The following is a 20,531-nucleotide window of genomic DNA, read 5'->3' on the forward strand; positions in this document are numbered from 1 at the left end:
AAATTCTTTGATACACATTAAAAGCATGTTTTTAGTGCATCTACCAATGCAGAAAATATAAACAAAATGGAAACAGGGACAAAGCTCACCTGCAATGGAGCTCAAAAATGAAAATGTGAAGAGGCAAAGTGCAAAATGTGAGCAAGGAAGAAAGAAACGAGTAAAAGGGGTGCAATGAAAAAACAGGTGTCGGGGAAAACCATGGAGGCTATAAAAGGTAGGGGGTGGGAGACTATTCAAAAGGGAAGGGGTAGAGATAATTTAGTCTTTCTAAAAACAAAAAATTGGTGTAAACTTAGCAAGAAAAAGTGTGTGAATAACAAGCCCATAACAAGAGGGTTGCAGGCCCACCATCATCCAACACCAACTAAGGGGTGTTGCTAGGTACACCTAACAGTATTGCTGGGGCACCCAACATTTTTTGTTAATGCCCAAAATATCCCTGGCTCGTAAGTACGAAGTACAACATACGGATATAGTTTATCCGTATAATTAATACGGATAAACTACATCCGTATGATTTATACATATTAACTACATCCGTAAGTTTCAATTTGTACTTATGGATGAACTACATCCGTAAGGTTCAATTAGTACTTACGAATGTAGTTCTCATCCGTATAAAGCATACGGATGAAGTTCATCCGTATGATTTATACAAATGAAGTTCATCCGTATGATTTATGTGGATGAAGTTCATTTGTATAAAGCATACGGATGAACTTGATCCGTATGTTTTATACGGATGAACTTCATTCGTACAAACCATACGGATGAAGTTCATCCGTATTGGTTTTTTGATTTTTTTTTAATTTCTTAAAGTTTTATTTTTTTAATTATTAATATGTTAAATTACTCATTTATGCATTAAAACAATTTTACTATTATAAAATTTAATATTTATATTAAATTTTGTAATAGTAAATATTTTTTTATTTATATAAAAAATATATAGATTAAATAATTCGTATGAGTTATATCAAAATTAATTGTCACAAAATTTATTATTTAAATTAACATGCACATTAAATATACATTAGAAATTTTAGTGTTATGTATAGCAACATTATTTATTTTAAAATATAATTGGCTCATTAGCTTAGTTGGTTAGAGCATTGTGCTAATAACTTAAAAGTCACAGGTTTGCTTCTTGCCTGGACCATTAATTTTAAATTAATTCGTTACAAATACTTTTTAAAAACAAAATTAAAACCTTCAGTTCATTCATATGAGTCATACGGATGAGTGCACCTTGTTTTTTTAAAATTTAAGTGATGGAAGCTTACTTGTGGAGCTTCTATGGAGGCTGGATCTTTGAGCTTCAATGAGGTCCTTCAATGGTGATTTTCCACCATGGAGATGCAGCGGAAGATAAAGGAGAAGAGGTGAGAGGAGGCGTCATCCACTAGGGAATAAGCCATGGAAGAAGGAGATTCACCACCAAGATGAGCCTTGGATAAGAAGCTTGGAGAGGATGCTTCAATGGAGGAAAATAAAAAGGGAGAGAAAGAGAGAGGGGGGAGCATGAAATTGAAGGAAGAAAAAGGGAGAGAAGTTGAACTTTGAGTTATGTCTCACAAGACTCTCATTAATCAAAGTTACAACAAGTGTTACACATGCTTCTATTTATAGACTAGGTAGCTTCCTTGAGAAGCTTTCTTGAGAAAACTTCCTTGAGAAGCTTCTTTGAGAAAACTTCCTTGAGAAGCTAGAGCTTAGCTACACACACCCCTCTCATAACTAAGTTCACCTCTTTGAGAAGCTTCCTTAAGAAGATTCCTAAAGAAGCTAGAGCTTAGCTACACACACCTCTCTAATAGCTAAGCTCACCTCCTTGAGATGAGAAGCTAGAGCTTAGCTACACACCCCCTATAATAGCTAAGCTCACCCCCATGAAAAAATACATGAAAATACAAAAAAAAAATCCCTACTACAAAGACTACTCAAAATGCCTCGAAATATAAGGCTAAAACCTTATACTACTAGAATGACCAAAATACAAGGCCCAAACAAAGGAAAAACCTATTCTAATATTTAAAAAGATAAGCGGGCTCATACTTAGCCTATGGGCTCGAAATCTACCCTAAGGCTCATGAGAACCCTAGGGCCTTCCCTTGGATCTCTAGCCCAATCTACTTGGAGTCTTCTACCCAATGCCCTTGCGGGATAGGATTGCATCATTCCCTCCACCTTGGAAAGGATTTGACCTCAAATCCCGAGGTTCTTCATACTCTGGGCTCCTTCCCTCAACACTTGTAAAAAGAACAAAAACATATGTATTAGTGGTGTTTGATATGTTGAAGTAAGGTAGGGTCTGAAAACCCATTTCCTGGGCATCTTCCCATGAAGGAACATGGTTTCTCACCAACTCAATGAGTGGTGCTACAAGTATAGAAAAATATGGGACAAACCTTTTGTAAAAGTTTGTTAAGTCATGGAAGCCCCAAATTTTTCTTATACTTGGTGGAGTGGGCCATTCAGGAATGACCTTTATTCTCTTAGGGTTCATGGGAACCCCTTGATCACTATTTTGAAAAATTAAGAAAAGTAACGCAATAAAACATACCTTTTTCTGTATTTTCATATTGATTATTCCTACCAAAAAGTATGACAAACCTAAGGTGTCCCATATGAGTACCTAAGTTTGTATTGAAACTAAAAATAAGAACAAACCTACCTAATGGGTCCCTATGTACACACACCATGAAGATGTTAGGTGTACGAGTGATTTTACAAAAGAGGGTTGCACCACTCAAAACATTCATCATACCACCTATTTTAGGGACTTGGTGCCTAATAATACCTATTTTGGGCACCAAAAAAGCACAAGGATTTAAGCTCTTGCGAACCAAACCCTCATCCAAAAACTTCTTTACTTGAGGAATAAACTCAAGCCCAAGAGGTGTGGCAATGCTAGCAAGTGTCTTTTTACAAAAGAGAAAATGTGGAGGTTGTCTAAGAGGGAAAGTTTCTTTAATGTTTGTCTTTATTGTAAAATGAGTTTCCTTCTTAGCTAAACTCTTTGAGGAGACACTTACCTCCTTACACTTCTCTTTAACCACTAATGGTTGTCTTTCTTCTTGGGGGTAGATTTCTTCACTAGATTCTTCCCCTTTTGCTTCTTCACTTTCACTAGAGGAAGGTGAAGTAGTAGCCTCATCTTGGCTACTATAAATGTCTTGGCCCCTCATAATCATGGTTTTTGTGGTGGGGCATTGAGAAGTAATGTGTCCTCTTCCAAGACATTTAAAGCACTTTATAGAGCTAGTTTTCTCTTGCATACTAGCCTTAGGGGCTTGCTTTTCTATTGCCTTCCCCTTATCATCTTTGGGCTTAGAAGGTGTCACCCCTAAGATGCCTTGACCTTGGTCTTTCTTTGGATAAGAGTGAGAGCCATAAGATTTTGAAGTAGACTTCTTTTTAAGTTGTTGCTCTACCCTTATTTCCCAATCTAAGTTAGCCTCTACATTGTCCTTCCCATGGAAGTATGAGAGGTTAATGTTAGCCTCTTGAGGCTTTCTTTCCTTTTCTCTTCTATGGGAGTGAGGTCTAAGATGTGACCTATGCCTTCCTTCGTAATAGTCACGAAGTTCTTCACTTAGGCTCTTGCAAGAGTTATGACTACTATAGGAGGCATGTTTTTCTCTTTTCATTTCTTTCATTATTTTTCTTCTTTCTTCCTCTCTTATTTTCTTTCTTTCATCTTGACTTATTTCTTCCACTCTTTTTTTTCCTTTTTCTTTTCTCTTTTGTTTTTCTTTCCATAACTTGAGGGAACTCAACTCATCTAAGATTCTAGATAAAGGGTCTTTATGACTAGTACCCTTGCCATTAACACTAGATGAATGATGACTCATGTTGGTTCCTAAGTTGTGGTTCTTTCTTGTTGGAGGTTTGTAAACAAAAGGTAAAAGAAACTATGGTTGAAACTAGCCAAAATAAACACTAAAAGAGGTGTGAAAGAAAAGGTAAAAACTAATTGGTAAAATGCAAGCTATCTAGGCGGTTTGACAAGCGAAGGTAAAGGAAATAAGCTATGAAAGTAAGCAAGAAAAATAAACTAGGTGAATCCTAAGAGTGTTTGGATGACCACATTCAAGGTTCCCAACAAAACACTCACTATCCTAAGGAAAAATTGCCTAAAATTATTACACACAAATGGAAGTTTGGTAACCTATTGGAGGCTCCCAACACACTTCCAATGAAAGACCTTTTTGTTACAAAACTTGAAAGCAATGAAGGTAAGTAAATTGCAAATTACAAAATTACAAAACGATCCTCAATTTTGGTGGTTGTTCTCTCTTTGGTGATTCACTCAATTTGGAGTGCTTCTTAGTCCAATAGCTCTTAAGGTGGTTGGCCCCTTTCTTCTTGACTCAAATTCTTCAAGGGATGACACCAATCCTCCTTACAATTCCCTATAAGGCAAACCACAAACAAGGAAACAAAGAGACAAGCAATAACCAAAGACCAAAAAAAATGAAATGAAAGCTATACCAATGGAGTTTTAACAAGACAATTTTTCAGGGATTACTCAACAATTAAAGCAATGAAAAGGACATAGAAGCAAGCTAGGACTCAAAGAGAAACTTAGAATGGCTCTAGAGTGGAGTAAAAAAAAATAAAAAAAACTCAACAAACCTCTAGCTTTGGCACTTGTCTTCACACTAATTTTCAATTGAAATTTCCAATTATAGAATAAATTTTGAGCCAAAACAACAATCACACTTCTCTTTCACCTCTTTTTTTTGGATACTGTTTTTCCTGCCAACTTGTGTGATTTTTCGTATTTTTTCCTTTTATCCAAATCACTTGTTTCTTTTTTCTAACTTTTTTCCAGATGTCTAGAAAATTCAGTAAAAATCTCAGCTCAAAATTCGAAGTAACCAATTCTCAATAATTTTTACAAGTTTGTATGTCCAAGCTGCCAGCACCAGAGATTTTTTTTTTTTTGTGAGCATGGTATATAGATTGCCTTGGGCTTACTTTCAACCTTCCTATGTATGTTGAACTCACTAGGATTGTTTACCACAGTTTTAGGAGTTCAATATTCACTTAGGATCAACATTTCAGCCAACAATCCAATCACCAAAACTCAAATTCACAATAGACACAATCATAAGGAAACCTAGAAGTTCAAGAAAAGGTTCACAATCAAAGACTCTCTAAGAATTTTGCATGAATATGTTAAGGACTAATTAACATGAAAGATTTGACTCAAATCAAATAATAGGCTAAAAGAATTTCATACACTCATGAACAAATGAGTTAGACAAAGAAACAAGAAAATAAAATTCAGCACAACATAAGAAATCTTATGTGACAAGTTTCATGACTAGACATGACTTCTATGACAAAACTACAATAGGTGAACAAGTCACTCTAGATTTTTGAGTTTTTCTTCTACTTTAATATTTTTGTAAGAATTTTATGGTTTAGGTTTCAGCCACAAAAAATAACAAGACAAAACTCAAAGGAACCTAAACTCAACACAATTCATGGTTCAAGAACAAGAACAAGAAATTTGAACCATAGAAAATCAAATCTAGCTTCTATAGCAAGTTTAATCGGTGGAAACTCTAAAGAATCATGTTAACAAAATTTAGCACAAGACATGAGAGGAGATACATGGAGAAAAATGAAGAAACAACAATGGAAGAGAAGGTAAAGCAAAAAAATTAATGGAGGTTTAAGGAGCACCTACTTGAAGCTCTTGTGCTCTGATTACCACTTGATGGAAGCTTGCTTGTGGAGCTTCTATGGAGGCTGGATCTTTTAGCTTCAATGAGGTCCTTCAATGGTGATTTTCCACCATGGAGATGCAGCGGAAGACAAAGGAGAAGAGGTGAGAGGAGGCACCATCCACTAAGGAATAAGCCATGGAAGAAGGAGCTTCACCACCAAGATGAGCCTTGGATAAGAAGCTTGGAGAGGATGCTTCAATGGAGAAAAAGAAAGAGGGAGAGAAAGAGAGAGGGGGGAGCACGAAATTGAAGGAAGAAAAAGGGAGAGAAGTTGAACTTTGAGTTGTGTCTCACAAGACTCTCATTCATCAAAGTTACAACAAGTGTTACACATGCTTCTATTTATAGACTAGGTAGCTTCCTTGAGAAGCTTTCTTGAGAAAACTTCCTTGAGAAGCTTCTTTGAGAAAACTTCCTTGAGAAGCTAGAGCTTAGCTACACACACCCCTCTCATAACTAAGCTCACCTCCTTGAGAAGCTTCCTTAAGAAGATTCCTAAAGAAGCTAGAGCTTAGCTACACATACCTCTCTAATAGCTAAGCTCACCTCCTTGAGATGAGAAGCTAGAGCTTAGCTACACACCCCCTATAATAGCTAAGCTCACCCCCATGAAAAAATACATGAAAATACAAAAAAAAAAAATCCCTACTACAAAGACTACTCAAAATGCCTCGAAATACAAGGCTAAAACCCTATACTACTAGAATGGCCAAAATACAAGGCCCAAACGAAGGAAAAACCTATTCTAATATTTACAAAGATAAGCGGTCTCATACTTAGCCTATGGGCTCGAAATCTACCCTAAGGCTCATGAGAACCCTAGGGCCTTCCCTTGGATCTCTAGCCCAATCTACTTAGAGTCTTCTACCCAATTCCCTTGCGGGATAGGATTGCATTCAGTTCATCCATATGAGTCATACGGATGAGTGGGCCTTATTTTTTTTAAAATTTAAGTCAGGGACATTTTTGTCCATTTATGTAATATGCTGGGTGCACCAGCAATAGTGCTGGGTGCAGCTAGCAACACCCACCAACTAACCCTACCTTGTTGCTTAGGCCTTCATATAACCTCGTGCTGGTGTTTAGGGTTTGCTGCATACTGCAGTTTCAAGTTTACTGCTTCCTACCTTTGTGATGTGTCTGTCTCATGCTATGAAGCACCGACACGGACACAGACACCGGATACGACACGGACATGGACATGTGGACACCTGAAATGTTGAAAATGTAGGACACGGACATGGCTATATATATATATATAATTAAATAAAATAAAATTACATAAAATTGAATATGAGCGATATGTAAAGATCTAAATTGAAAATCAAGATTTATATATTCATCATCATCTCAAAAGAACTTTTCCTATGATAATGAGTCACAAAAAATACTAAGAGACCTCATTATACAATTTGTATGCTTTGTTTTTTTACAAAAAAAAAATTATAAAGCAAGATGATGAATTAGCTACTTCAAGTCTTCAAGAATTCCACAAACTAGCAATCATCATTGAAAAAGACACCCTCTAACTCTAGTTCATCTAAAGACAAACTAGCAATTTCAAGAATACCACAATCATCAAGTGACCCAAAATCATCTCCAGCTACATCCCACATTTTAGTTTTCTCTTGATGATATTGTGGAGTATTCCTTGAGAGAAGTCGTAGGTTGCTATGAACAAATACTAAATCTTCAGCTCTATGTGGTGCCATCTTGTTTCTCTTTAAAGAATGGATAAATGAATATGTACTCCAATTTCTTTCACAACAAGAAGATGAACAAGGTTGCGCAAGTAGCTTAAGGGCAATCTTTTGAAGTATTGGAGCATTAATGCCATGAACTAGTCACCAAGCTTTTGGATCCATTTGATCTCTATCATTTAAAGAATCAAGATCATCGAAACCTTCTCTTCCATCCGAGAAGTTGACAAACTCAATATTCACTTTCCTCCTTACATCCACATCAAGAAAGAACCTCTTGAATCATTTTAATCTTTCACGAATGAGTTCCATGTCTTGATGTGGAGGAACTCGATTAGAATCTTCACTTAACCATTCATGACTATAATATCTACAATTAAAGATAAATATATACATGATTAAAATTTATGTAATTCTAAAAAAAAATGTAAGTAAAAAAGTATAGAGTCAATTACCTAGGATTTAAAGAATGAGCTAAACAATGGAGAGGAGTGCTACTCTTAGTCCAACGATCAATTAATATAGAGTGCACTACCTCATAAAAGGTTGATCCTTCACTCTCCTCCTTTCTCTCATATTGATATATGGCATTCTTCACCTTTTCAATCATTGAATCCCACATCTCGTATACTAGATGGAGAGATGAAGCTTCTGTATCCGTTCTTCTAAGAACATCATAGATAGGGCTAGTGAAAGAAAGAATATAATCAACCTTATCCACCATTTATCATCCAACAAAGTATCTTTCACAAATTTAGCCTTTGCAACATCATCTTCCTTATAAGAAGACCATTGGTCACTAATGACCATCTCTTGGAGTCCTTTCTTCAATTGCTTGAATCTCTTGAGCATTACAATAGTGGAGGCAAATCTTGTTGGAGCAATGGATAACAATTTCAATGAATTGAATGAATTGAAAATTGATAGTCTCATAGAGTGACTCATGACAAAGTTTTTCACAAACATTTCATCATCCGCAATTTGGGTGATCCAAGAACATTCTTCATAAGCAACATTATTTTTTTATGTATTATTGGCTGCACATATTTTCTTCAAAGCAAGATTTAATGTATGGACAACACATGGAGTCCAATAAATGGAAGGAAACTCAACCTCAATTATTAAACCTGTTGCTTTACAAACGGCTGCATTATCCGTCACTATTTGCACAACATTTGAGTGCCCAACCTCCATAATTACCTCCCTCATATGTTTGGCAATGAAATCCTTGTCTTTGATCTCATTTGAACAATCAATGGCCTTTAAAAACATAGGTCCACTCTCTGTGACAACCATGAAATTAATAAGAGATCTTCTTTGCGGGTCACTCCATCCATCACTAACAATGCTCACACCCTTCTGGCTCCATGCATTTTTAATTGGATGTAACAAATTCTCCACATGTCTTCTCTCGTTTTGAAGTAATGTTGACCTTAATTTATTATAACTTGGAGGTTGGTAACCACTGATCTGATTGTTGGCAGCATAGACAAATGTCTTCCTATAATGAGGATTTCTTGCTAAATGAAAAGGCAGCCCCGAAAGTAAAACATCCTAGCAATTTCATGATCAAGTGTCTCTCTAGCTTGCAAATTAAAGGCATTTTCTACAGATGATGTCTTTCTCTTTTTTGGATCAACACCAAGAGTGTTTGTATCCATTTGGTGTTGAGTAGAAACCGGAGGCAATGACACATTGTTTTGACCTCTCCACCCTCAATGTAGCCTCATTGTCTATCTTCTTCAAATCTATAAGTTTGGCAACTGTTACCTTTTGACAAACTCTAACTCCCTTTCCTGTCATCTTCAACAAGTGTGCCCTCACTCTAGTGTAAGACCCATTAAAGGTAAAATCATAAATATTGCATTTTATCTCATAATTTCCACCACCAGCTACACTTTTTATCTTTGTAACATAGGTTCATAAAGGTTTGATATCATCATCTTGTTCTTTAACTTGACTAGGACTAAAAGCACTCATCTTTACAACAATTTAAAAAAATAAAAATTAATGTAAACAATTTCTAAATAAAAAACAAACAACAAAAACCAATTTGTAATCAATGTTGACCGGGAATGTGAAAATAAATACGTTCCAAAAACATGTACATGACAAATACATAACAAATTTATCTCCAGCTTAACTGAAAAGAATAATAAAGATTTAGAAGCTTCTCGTGCTGCATAGTTCATGTATGGTTTGTTTGAAATTTGAAATAAGATGGATAAATAATTAAATAGTGAAGTTGACTATTTCACAGCAAAAAAGGTAAATGCATTTCAAAATTTTAATTTTTAGGGTGGAAAATAGAATATGTAAGTTTTGTAACTCTACAACTTGTCATGCACGTCCAGGTGGCACCACAGACAGCGTATTACTTGGCACATAGGTAACCCAAGTTTACTTAGAGCGGGAACAGCGTGGGACCCACGGAAAGGGTAAAATCATCTTTGAAACATTGTAACAAGGGCAAATCTGTCATATTGTGTTGGACAATAATGATCTCGCATTCGCACATTATTCATTCATACGTACGAATACTATAAAACAATAATAAGAAGGAAAATCAGAAAAGCATTTTCATGGGGTCTTACACAGTGATCATGACGACGTTGGCGTATGTAGCTGCTACATTGTAGCAGTGGTCATATTCTAATGAATAAGTCTTTGGAGAGAGAAGGGAAAAGTGGTATGTGTGTGTGAGAGAGAGAGAAACAAAGGTCAAAGCGAGGCAGTTGAGTAATTGCAACACCGTAGGGTGGGAAGGATAGTACTACCCATTGCAATGCATAGGTGTAATCATTTCGTGGAAGGGTCAGTGCAAACAAGATCAGAAGCCTCCTCGTGATTTTTATATAATAAAATAATATTTTTCTCTTAATAAATAAATAATTTTTTAAACTAACAATTATCTTCAAACAAAGAAATCAGACTTTACTATTTATCCAGTATTTGCAATTCAATTACTACCTATATTATGACTAGGTTGGTGATGTAGTTATTCATTAATGAAAAAAAAAACTAGTACTGGTAACTCATGATCATCGTTGTCTTCCAAGTTAAAGAGAAGGAGGGCACACAATACAGATGGCAACTACTTAACTCCATGGAAGATTTTGAAACGAAGAAGCTACAAGGGCAACAATAATTTGGAGTTGGTTTTTAAAGAATATTTAAACCATTACTAGAAAGTAAAAAAAGAGGGAAACAAAAAAGAAAATCTGGAATGCAAAATAAAGGGGAAAAAAAAATGAAAGTGGTTTAATTAACTTTACAGAACTTGCAAGTCACTTCCCCTATTATTATTAAAAAATGTTTGTATGTGTGTGCATGAAAAAAGATGTTCCAATGCGTGAGAAATTTCACTTATGCCACTCCTTTACTCCTCAAAACTCCAATACGTGCTTTTTACAATGAGAAGCTTGCTTTTTACAATTAAAAAAAAATGGAGAAACATGTAATACCTAGCGGATAACAGCCAATGGATAATAACAAGAAAGAGAGAGAATGTGTAAATGTTTAAAGAATAAAGTGGAACACCACAGTCCACACTAAACGAAGGAAAACCAGAGGCATCAGGTAGCAAGAAAAGAAAAACCAGAGGCAACAAGAAAAGAAAAACCAGAGAAGAAATAGGAAGCAAAGCCTACTTGCCGGGGAAGGAAACGAATGCGGCAATGGAGGCGCTTGCGGGAACAAGAAGGAGAAGACACAGAACGGCAGAAGAGGTATTTTTTTGGTAAGCATTTTAAAATAAATAATAAAAAAAACCTAAGGCTCTTAATGGGCTGCGACGCGCGTGTCTACGTGGTGGGCCGCGTCCAACCAGAGGTGTCTTCTTATTCAACCGCGTCTGGTGACGGCGGAGGCGACGGACACCGTGTCGCACCGGAGTCGTACGCGCATGCGTGTCCGGTGCGAGTCCGACGCGGGACACGCCGGTGATGAGCCGCGTCCGTGCTTCTTTCTCATGTTTCTGTTTTTAAGGTTTCAATCCAATCCACACCTCTCCTTTGTTCTGTGTTACTTCTCTTTACGATTCCGTGCCTTAGAGATGAATGGAGCACTCTATACCTAACTTTCTTAAACCTTTCCATCAAGCGTTTGCTCAATAAATCTAGTGAATCGCTTTGGTAAAGGTTGATACGATTTTATTTATTTTAAAAAAAATTGGGTCTCTGTTTTTTAAGATTGTGAAAATTGAACAATTTAAAGATGTAATTATTGATTGATTATTCAGGCAGCCTTCTAGCCACTGTTAAATGACATGAAAGGTGTTAAACTACTCATAAATCAAATGCTTTTGCTCTTCAGATTTGCTGAGATTTTTCTCTGAAGCTGGTCTAGTAAGCTCAAGCACATTTTATGTTTTAAAAAATATATATATCTTCGTTAACTAAATATCTTTGATTTATTTATCACTGCATTTTAATACTATTTATTTTTGGATATGAGAAGCACTACGAAAAATTATTGTTAGTGGAGGCTAGTGTAAGTGTGTAACCTTTTCTTTTCATAGTCAACGTTTGAAGTTTCGGTTCAATTGATTTGAGGCCGTGAAGGGTTGAATTAAGCATGAAATTTTGGATATGAAAAGATTATTTTGAAGCTGTTTCTGGGTTAGGTTAAGTAATTATGTCGACTTTAATTCAAGATTGAGAGAATTAAAAGGAATTAGTAATTAAAATCACAAGTAGATATAACAACAAATGCCTGAGTATTAAGGAAAACTATCAAGTCAACTCAAAATAGGATTTTTTTACTCAATTATATCTATTAATATTTTTATTTCCTATACTTAGCGTATTTGCGGTGTGGTAAAAGGTGTTATTAATTGAATAAAATATGAACAATAATTAATTCAACAATCTTCAATAACAAAAGCCTTAACAATTGAACTTAAAATAAAATAATAATTATTTTTAAATTGAATAATATTACTTGAGTAATAATCAAGTAAAACAACATTTATAATATTATTTTTCAACCATAAAAATTTAGAAAATAAATATTCAACAACAAAACATTAATTGCAACAATAGTTTATAGGAATATTTGCGGTATAGTTTGATTTTCCGGTATCAAACCATAAACCAAAAAGAACCACGCGATTTGAAAAATAATAAAATCAAACCAAATGATCATCAATTTTTTTATGATTTTTTATTTTTTTGATTAATTTTCGATTTTAGATTTTAGGGTCAGTTTTGTTCAATTTTGAACCCCCTAGGCTACACTATCCTCCTTCCCATTTAATTGACAAAACTATCCTCCATTCCTGTTTCCAGTGAAATTTCGTTGCTGCCAATCCCCAAATCTCAAGACACATTTAAATTTGCTTTTGTGTTTAAAAAATGGTTATGAATTCGGGATTCCCATACCCAAATTCTAACCTTTTTTATTCTTTTCTTAAAATAATAGTAATATATTAAATAATTCAGGATTCCCATACCGAATTCTAATCTGTAGTATAATTAATTATTAAATTTTTAGTATATATAAATCATATAACGAAATAATATAAGCAATTATTTGTAATTAAATTAATTTCTTTACATTAAATTCTATTTACTATGTTTATTAAATATAATTATATTTTTCAACTATATTTAAATACAAAGTTGTACATTTGAATATAAATATGTAATTCTTAGGATGCATTTGATTTGCTAAGAAAACATGATAAACAAAATAACACTAGACAAGTAGTTGAGTCACAAGATAACTTTTTGTAATATACGCTGTTGTTGGTGGTCCATGTAAAGTAAGTAGTTTTCTATTGTATTTTGTTTGATGTGCTTATGTAATGAATAAAATAATGTAAATTTTACTATAAAATCCTAGGTGTATTAACAACACCTTGACGATGCAATAAATGAGAGACACCTCCACAAAGGAGTTGCGGCCCCTGATGTCATCGGGTGGAGGGCCTGGCAACACGAGGCAACCATAGGGTCACAACGATGGCAGCGCAACACATCCTCGCCGAAGTTGGCCAAAAGAAAAAAAAAAAGCATAACAAGAAAGAGGAAGATGACGATTGAAACATTTGAATAAATTAATAATGAAAATTAAAGAAAGAAATATTGAGCAAAAAGGAAATAATAACAGTCCATACGGCAGCCCTCGCCAGTGGCCAAGGTGTCCGTGCCGGCAGCCAAGGTAAGACGTTTGAAGATGGAGGTTTAAAGAAAGAGGCACAAATGGGAAAAGAAAAAAGGTATTGGATAATGAAAAACCAGAAAATAGGAATAATATTATATATTTACTTTTGTTAGAGACTAAATAAAAAGTTGTACCGGTTTAATGAGTTACAAGTTTTGGGGTATTTGTTGAGTCCATCATTCTTTATTTTGTATTGTTTCTCAATCATCTTTTAAATCATACGTTAGACAAATATTTTTTGTGTTGTTTCAGTCCCTTATTTTTTAGTGGATCAAACGTATCCTTAGTATTCAGCAAAAAAAAGGTAATTATGAGTTAATATATCAATTTTAAACAATAAACGATGTAAATCAAAATTACTAATATTATTGAAAAAATAATACGTAAAAAATGACCATGCATATGATAACTTAAAAATAAAACATTGAAAATCATAACCTAAAAAAACAAATAACAATAATAAGCAAGACAAGTGAACCCAAAAATAAACTTCAATGACGACGAAAATAGGGAAATGATAACCTAAAACAACACACACAAGAGCAATAAAGTATAGTTATTTGTTTGATTAAAAGTTTCTTCTTCTAATCTTAACAAGTTTCGAGGGTGGGGTAAGTTTCCATGGTGAAGGTGAAGTTGTCTCCAACATCTCATTTATCGTTTTATTTGATTTTTTTTCTTCCGAAACTTTGTATTAAAAAAAATACTTTTTTGATTGAAAATAATACTTTTACGTATTGTTTACCAATTAAATATATTATTTGAATATGATCAATTAAAATTATTGTTTATATTATTTGGTAATTTATCTTATTATTTATAAAAAATTATTTATATTACTTGGGTTTATTTTACAATTTTATTAATCACTTATATTATTTAAACATATTTTTAATATATTTATATTATTAAGAAATATTATTCATTTTATTAGTAAAAAAACAAAAATAAGGTTAGAATTTGGGTATGGAAATTCCAAATTCATAACCAGTTTTTAAAACACAAAAGCAAATGTGACTTGAGAATTTAAGACTGGCAGCAACGAAATTTCACTAGGAATAATCCAAAGGGATTAGTGTAGTAGTGTAAAGTTTCATTACATTTATATGAGTGAGAACGATCTATATAATGGAAGAACCTGTGTTCGATTTCCACCGTGTGCAAAATTCGCTTGGGCTAACGACAGTTACGCATCACAAGCGAGATTCATCTCTAACCTAGTGGGTTAAGAAACACTTGTGACCTAGGAAAAAAAATCACTAATGTTGACTAGTTTGATTAATAAATGGGGGGGGGGGGGGGGGGGGGAGGATAGTCTAGGTGGGTAAAACAAAATCTTAAAATGAATCTTTGAACTTACATCATACAAATTAAAATTAAAGCAAATCTAAAATGATTTGTAATTCTCTTAGAAAAAAGTGAGACTCTCAAAATGCGGGTAGACTTCAACCCTTCCCACAAATACTATTTGTTTATATGAATCTTATGAGTTATGATCATCTTCCCCCAATCCTATTTATGATCAATCTAACACTACTAAAAAATATACATTTAACATCGGCATGTTAACATTGGTTTCCGGAAAAACCGATGTTAACAAAAGCGCGGTGACATACTTGTAATTAAGATTCGTTTATTAACATCGGTTTTTCATAAAACCGATGTTAACATGTAACTGTTAACATCGGTTTTGTAAAAAACCGATGTTAACACAAATGTGATGGCGATGTCAACATCGGTTTTTTAAATAACCGATGTTAGCATTCACTAGTTAACATCGGTTTTTTAAAACACCGATGTTGACATGAACTACTTAACATCGGTTTTGTTTAAAAAACTGATGTTGTCTCTTTCATAAGTACTAAAACCCCGAAAATCCTTTTTCCCTCCACGCGTTCAGTAACCAAAACTCTTTCTCCATTTCTTCCTCATCACTTAGGTTATTTGTCCTCCTGAAGCTACCATTCCTGTTTGTGTTCGAGTTGGAGTTCGCACCAGTTCCCGTTCGAGTTGGTGTTCGAGTTTGAGTACGTGTTGGAGTTCGAGTTCGAGTTCGCAGCAGTTCCCATTCGAGTTCGTGGTCGTCACTGTCGCATTTAGGTACGTGGGAAAACCTGTTTCTTTCTGTGCTTTGTGGTCATAAATCGTGTCGTCATTTCCCCCATTGTAGAGTGTGAGTCAGCACCTTGCTTCGCTTCGATTGGCGTCTGCTTCTTCCTTTGTTTGAATGGTTTTCGTTGCAAGCTGGCTTTCTGATTTTTGCTACAAATTTTAAGGTAAAATAACATCTTAAATGTTTGTCTTCGAGTTTCATTATTTCACCATCCTGGGGATTCAATGCTTTTTGTGGCTTTGTGTTTACAGTGATCCTGGACCTCAACAGCACTGCGCCTTTGTGGGTTTGTGTTTACAGTGACCCTGGAGCTCACCTATCAGTGAAGTTTCCATCAAAGGTAAGTACGACAGTGTCCCTGAAACATTTATTTTCGTTCCATGATAGAAAAATGGTTGAACCCAGCATTTACTAATTCATATGGTACCGTTGTTGACCCTGGACCTCAGTTGCACTGTGCCTTTGTGGGTTTGTGTTTTGAACGGCGAAAATAATTTATATATTATAAGATAAGTAGTACCAGAGGTACTACAAGATAACACAGGAGATAAGATCTCCAGAAGCAGAAAACAAAAACAGCATTACATCAGCCCAACAATAAATCACCAAAAGCCCAACCCTACAGACCACACACTAATTAAAAGCCATAGCCATAGCTGAGGACCATTGATGGAAAGGAACATTAAAATCGTTTTCCCACCCCCTCACATTGACAGGAGTATTTGAGCCGCTCCTTCTAAAACTACCTTGCCCAATGATTGTCCTTCCCATGAACTTTCCTGCTCTGCTCAGTCCACTACCAACAGCACCAAGACCACTGCTGACAAAACCAACTCCGGCACCGATGCCACTGCCAACAAGACTGGCTCCAGCACCAATTCCAATCCCCACAAGTCCAGCTCCTGCACCAATTCCAGTCCCCACAAGTCCAGCTCCCGCACCAATTCCAGTCCCCACAAGTCCAGCACTAGTAGCAACACCAGTACCAACCATTCCAACACCGGACCCAACTGCCGAGGCTGCTCCATCTAGTGCATCCATTGTAGTTCCTATAACTCCCTCTTCTTTAAGTTTCTTCCTTTCTTCTAGTATATTTTTCTCTGCTTCTAGTGCAACCAACTGTTCTTCCTTGTTAAATTGGTGATAAAAGATCTAAAATTCCAATGAGATTAAGACTTTTAATCCAGTGAAATTGTAGAGGGAAAGAAAGCGGGGGGGGGGGGGGTCACTCTCAATTTACATCTATACTATAGCCCCAGAAACTATGTAGTGATGTTAATCATAGCCAAATGCAAACAAATCAATGCATGTCTTATTTATACCTTTATGGTTATGGTTCCTCGATCCTTCTTGTCTTTCACTTTCAGTGTATCAAGTGATGACAGCAGCCTCAATTCAAACTCCTTTTCAGTTTCTGGTTCCAAGTCATTAAGTGGAAATTTTACTATTCCCAATTGCTTATCTTGCCCAATGTCTTTATCAAAAACCTATTTCCAGATCCATGAATGAAAAATCATTTATGATAGTTTTATTAAATTAATCATGGCACACTAACAATTTAATAAGGATTGTGCAGTTAGAAGGAGAAAATTTGAAGATTTCAAACTAAAATACTAACAGGTGTAGGCTGAAAACAGATTATAAACCTTCAGGGGGAGAAGATAAAGTATCAACTAGACAGAGTTGGCTACATATATCACACATGTCCAGTGTTATGTCAAAAAAACAAGAGTTAAGGAGAGGCCAATTAGATCAAAGTCCTTTTAAATAATTCACTTTGAGTTATTCGTGATCTTATACCTCTAACTTCTGGGCTATCCTCCATCTAAACAACTACTCACAATGGGACATCTATAAGTCTTACTTGCACATGGCCAAACCTTTATTAAGTGTAATTCTAATATTGTACCATTTTTTTTCTTTCATGGGTGCTACTCCTACTTTCTCTTATTTTTTATTGCAAGTCCATTTACTCCTTGAAACATTCTTATCTTTACAACACTTAGCTTATGAAGGTTTGAAAGTAGCTGTATAATATTCCTTTAAGCTTAAGCAGCACCTTGTGATAAAAAAATAACACCAGAAGCATTCCACCATTTCATTCACCTAGCAAGAATCCTCTTTTTTTCCCCAATTTTCCTGCTTGTCGCTGTATCTTCCTTTCCCCTGCATCATTCACAGTACACACTCTTTAGCTTCATGATCATGGATTCACGATATGTTTTCCATATATGTACAACAAAATACATAATAAAAAGTGAGATGAAGAAAAAAGAAAGTAGTGTATAATAATGATGATTAATATTACTAATTTTTTATATTTCTCTATCTCGTTCTTTGAAACGAATGATCCCCGCATAAAATAAGCAAGAAACGTTATGTGTATCGAAACCTATGAGAAAACAAGCTAGCTACAGCTAAGAATTGAGAGAAAGGAAAAAAGAAACAATGAAGCAATATTTTCACCATTAAGAGACAACGATATTTAGTAACAATCAAAGTACATCCAAGAATTATATTGTGATAGACTAATAGTACAGCGATTAAAGATCAAGAGAGGGTAAAAGGCGAGCACTGGGAGATCAAGAAAAACACCTAATAATAGTAATCATTATCATATTAATTCACAAAATCACAACACACATATAGTTAAAGCAATACATACAGCAAAGCCTTAGCTTTATAATTAATTAATTAAGCTTTACCTAAACTTTTTTTTTTCCTGCATGTGAATGAAACATTGACGTATTCAAGTTTTCTCGTGGACCATATATATATAACCCTATTAAAACAGGGAGTAGACAAGCTGAGAGAACCTGAAGAAAAAGTTCTTTGGATGCTTGCGTTTTCGATGTCATCAATCCTTATAAAAGATGACAAGCCAAAGAACCTAACCCAAGAATATTCATTCTGATTGCCCAATGATTTCTTTCTATTACTTTGTTCTGGAAAGGGAGAGGAATTAATCATAAAAAGATAAAAAAAAAGGAAGATTAAAAAAAGCAATCAATGATTCTTAAGTGTTTTTTCTGGGTTTGCTTTTCCTCCTCCCCCTGCTTCTCAACGGTTCCCCGATTTGAATCTCTTCCTTTGTGATTCTTTTGCATGCCACCGATTCTGATGTTAACTCCTCTTGTTGCTTCCCATGCTAAATTTTTTTTAGAAGGCAGAAAATATATATATTATTAGGATAATCAATACAGCACAAGGGGTACTGGATGAAAGAAAAATACAAGGCACCTCTGGTGCTGCCCTCCAAAAGAAAAACCCAAGCTAACCCAACAAGAAAGGCTACCCCACACAGATTAACCAAAGGATTCTGATATATTGTAAGACCAGTGGTTAAAACTAGTGTTAAAACCTTTCTCTCTAGCTTTTAGCCAAGACCAAGCTAGAAACAAAGCATATTCCATGACTTTAGAGGAATCAAAAGGTTTGTCCTGGAAAATCAGGAGGTTCCTGTGCTGCCATATAGTACTAGTTAGAGCAACCCACCACCCACACCATCTACTATGGTTTATATCTGCTCCAAACCCAACACAAAATTGAACAAAATGGCTTGCTGGAGAAGCTGGGAGAGGTCCCACAACCTAGATCCATCTCATGGATTCCCACCACAGGCCTATTATCCTTTTACAGTTGAAAAAGAGATGACCCACCTCTTCCTGCTCTTGACCACAAAGAGGACAAACATCCTCCTGGATGAGCACACTTCTTCTTATGAGATTATCCTTAGTAGGGAGCCTGCCTTTAAGAAGCCTCCAAGTGAAGACTGCAGCCCTTGGGGGGATTTTCAGCTTCCAAATTAATCTTGAAGTTCTCACATCAGAAGCTGGAGTAGAGGGATTCATCATTAATCTGTAGAGGAATTCCTCCTCCACTTCAAGTCCCACCTCCAATTATCCTGAGAGAAATTGTCCATCATTGAAATGAGGTTTGTTTGCTGCCTATTAATCAGAAAAAGTTGATTGTACTTCTGTTTTAAGAGTATAATCTTCCCCTAACCACTTATCTATCCAGAAGTTGACTTTATCCCCACACCCAACCTTCCAAATCATATATTGGAGGAAGATGCTGTGATCAGGCAGATGATAAAGCTTCCTAAGGTCCCTCCACCAGTAGGAAAGCCCCCCTTTGGCACGATCAGACTGAAAATCAGACCAGCCTCCATATTTGGAATTAATAATTCTAGCCCATAACTGTTGCTGATCAGAAGCTAAGGCCCATATCCATTTTCCCAGCAAAGCTATATTGAATTTGGAGATATCTTTAATCCCTAGACCCCCCTTAGCCTTGGGAAGGCAAACAACCTCCCATTTTACCCAAGGAATTTTCTTATGGTCATGGTCTCCCCCCCACAAGAAATTCCTTTGCAAAGCTACCAATCTATGGACTACCCTTTGAGGAATCTTGAAAAAGGATAAGAGATATATTGGTAAAGCATTGAGAACAAAGTTTATTAGAGTAATCTTCCCCCCATGGATATGTTTTTCTGGGCCCACTTGGATAGTTTAGATTCACGTTTTTTTATCAAAGGGTCCCACACCAACTTGCTTGAAGGTTTAGCCCCAATAGGGATACCCAAGTAACAAAAAGGAGTTTCCAATTGCCTACAATTCAGGATATGGGCTTCTTCATTGGCCCAGTTAACAACACCTCCAATAATCCCAAACTGGCTCTTAGCATAGTTAATCTTCAGGCCTGAGACCAATTCAAAACCACTAAGTTAGGCCTTCAACACAAAAACATTCTCCCAAGCAGCCTCACCCACAAAAACAATATCATCTGCATACTGCAGAATGTTAGTGG

At 35.5% G+C, this 20,531-nt stretch overlaps 1 protein-coding gene and 1 non-coding gene across 2 annotated transcripts; one reads left to right on the forward strand and one right to left on the reverse strand.

The window, feature by feature from the left end:
* The first annotated feature begins 11,682 nt into the window (after positions 1–11,682).
* Positions 11,683–11,807, forward strand: LOC114394317. The gene has a single exon (XR_003662721.1). It is a non-coding gene; the product is annotated as a small nucleolar RNA snoR77 (small nucleolar RNA).
* A 4,497-nt stretch (positions 11,808–16,304) lies between these two features.
* Positions 16,305–19,573, reverse strand: LOC114391631. The gene is made up of 3 exons (XM_028352614.1): positions 19,382–19,573; positions 17,045–17,209; positions 16,305–16,874 (listed from the first exon to the last, which is right to left on the reverse strand). The coding sequence occupies exons 1-3, from the start codon at positions 19,571–19,573 to the stop codon at positions 16,356–16,358; spliced, it is 876 nt and encodes a 291-aa protein (XP_028208415.1). The 3' UTR covers positions 16,305–16,355.
* Positions 19,574–20,531: the final 958 nt, after the last annotated feature.

Source organism: Glycine soja, chromosome 17, assembly GCF_004193775.1.
Source record: "Glycine soja cultivar W05 chromosome 17, ASM419377v2, whole genome shotgun sequence".
NCBI lineage: Eukaryota > Viridiplantae > Streptophyta > Magnoliopsida > Fabales > Fabaceae > Glycine > Glycine soja.

Bases quoted from the DNA above. Each gene is read 5' to 3' on its own strand.
- LOC114391631 (XM_028352614.1), bottom strand. From the start codon at position 19,573: ATGAATCCCTCTACTCCAGCTTCTGATGTGAGAACTTCAAGATTAATT. The intron at 17,210-19,381 runs GTGGGTCATCTC...ATCTGGAAATAG, and splicing joins GTGGTCAAGAGCAGGAAGAG to GTTTTTGATAAAGACATTGG. The intron at 16,875-17,044 runs GTATAAATAAGA...TTGGAATTTTAG, and splicing joins GAGGAACCATAACCATAAAG to ATCTTTTATCACCAATTTAA.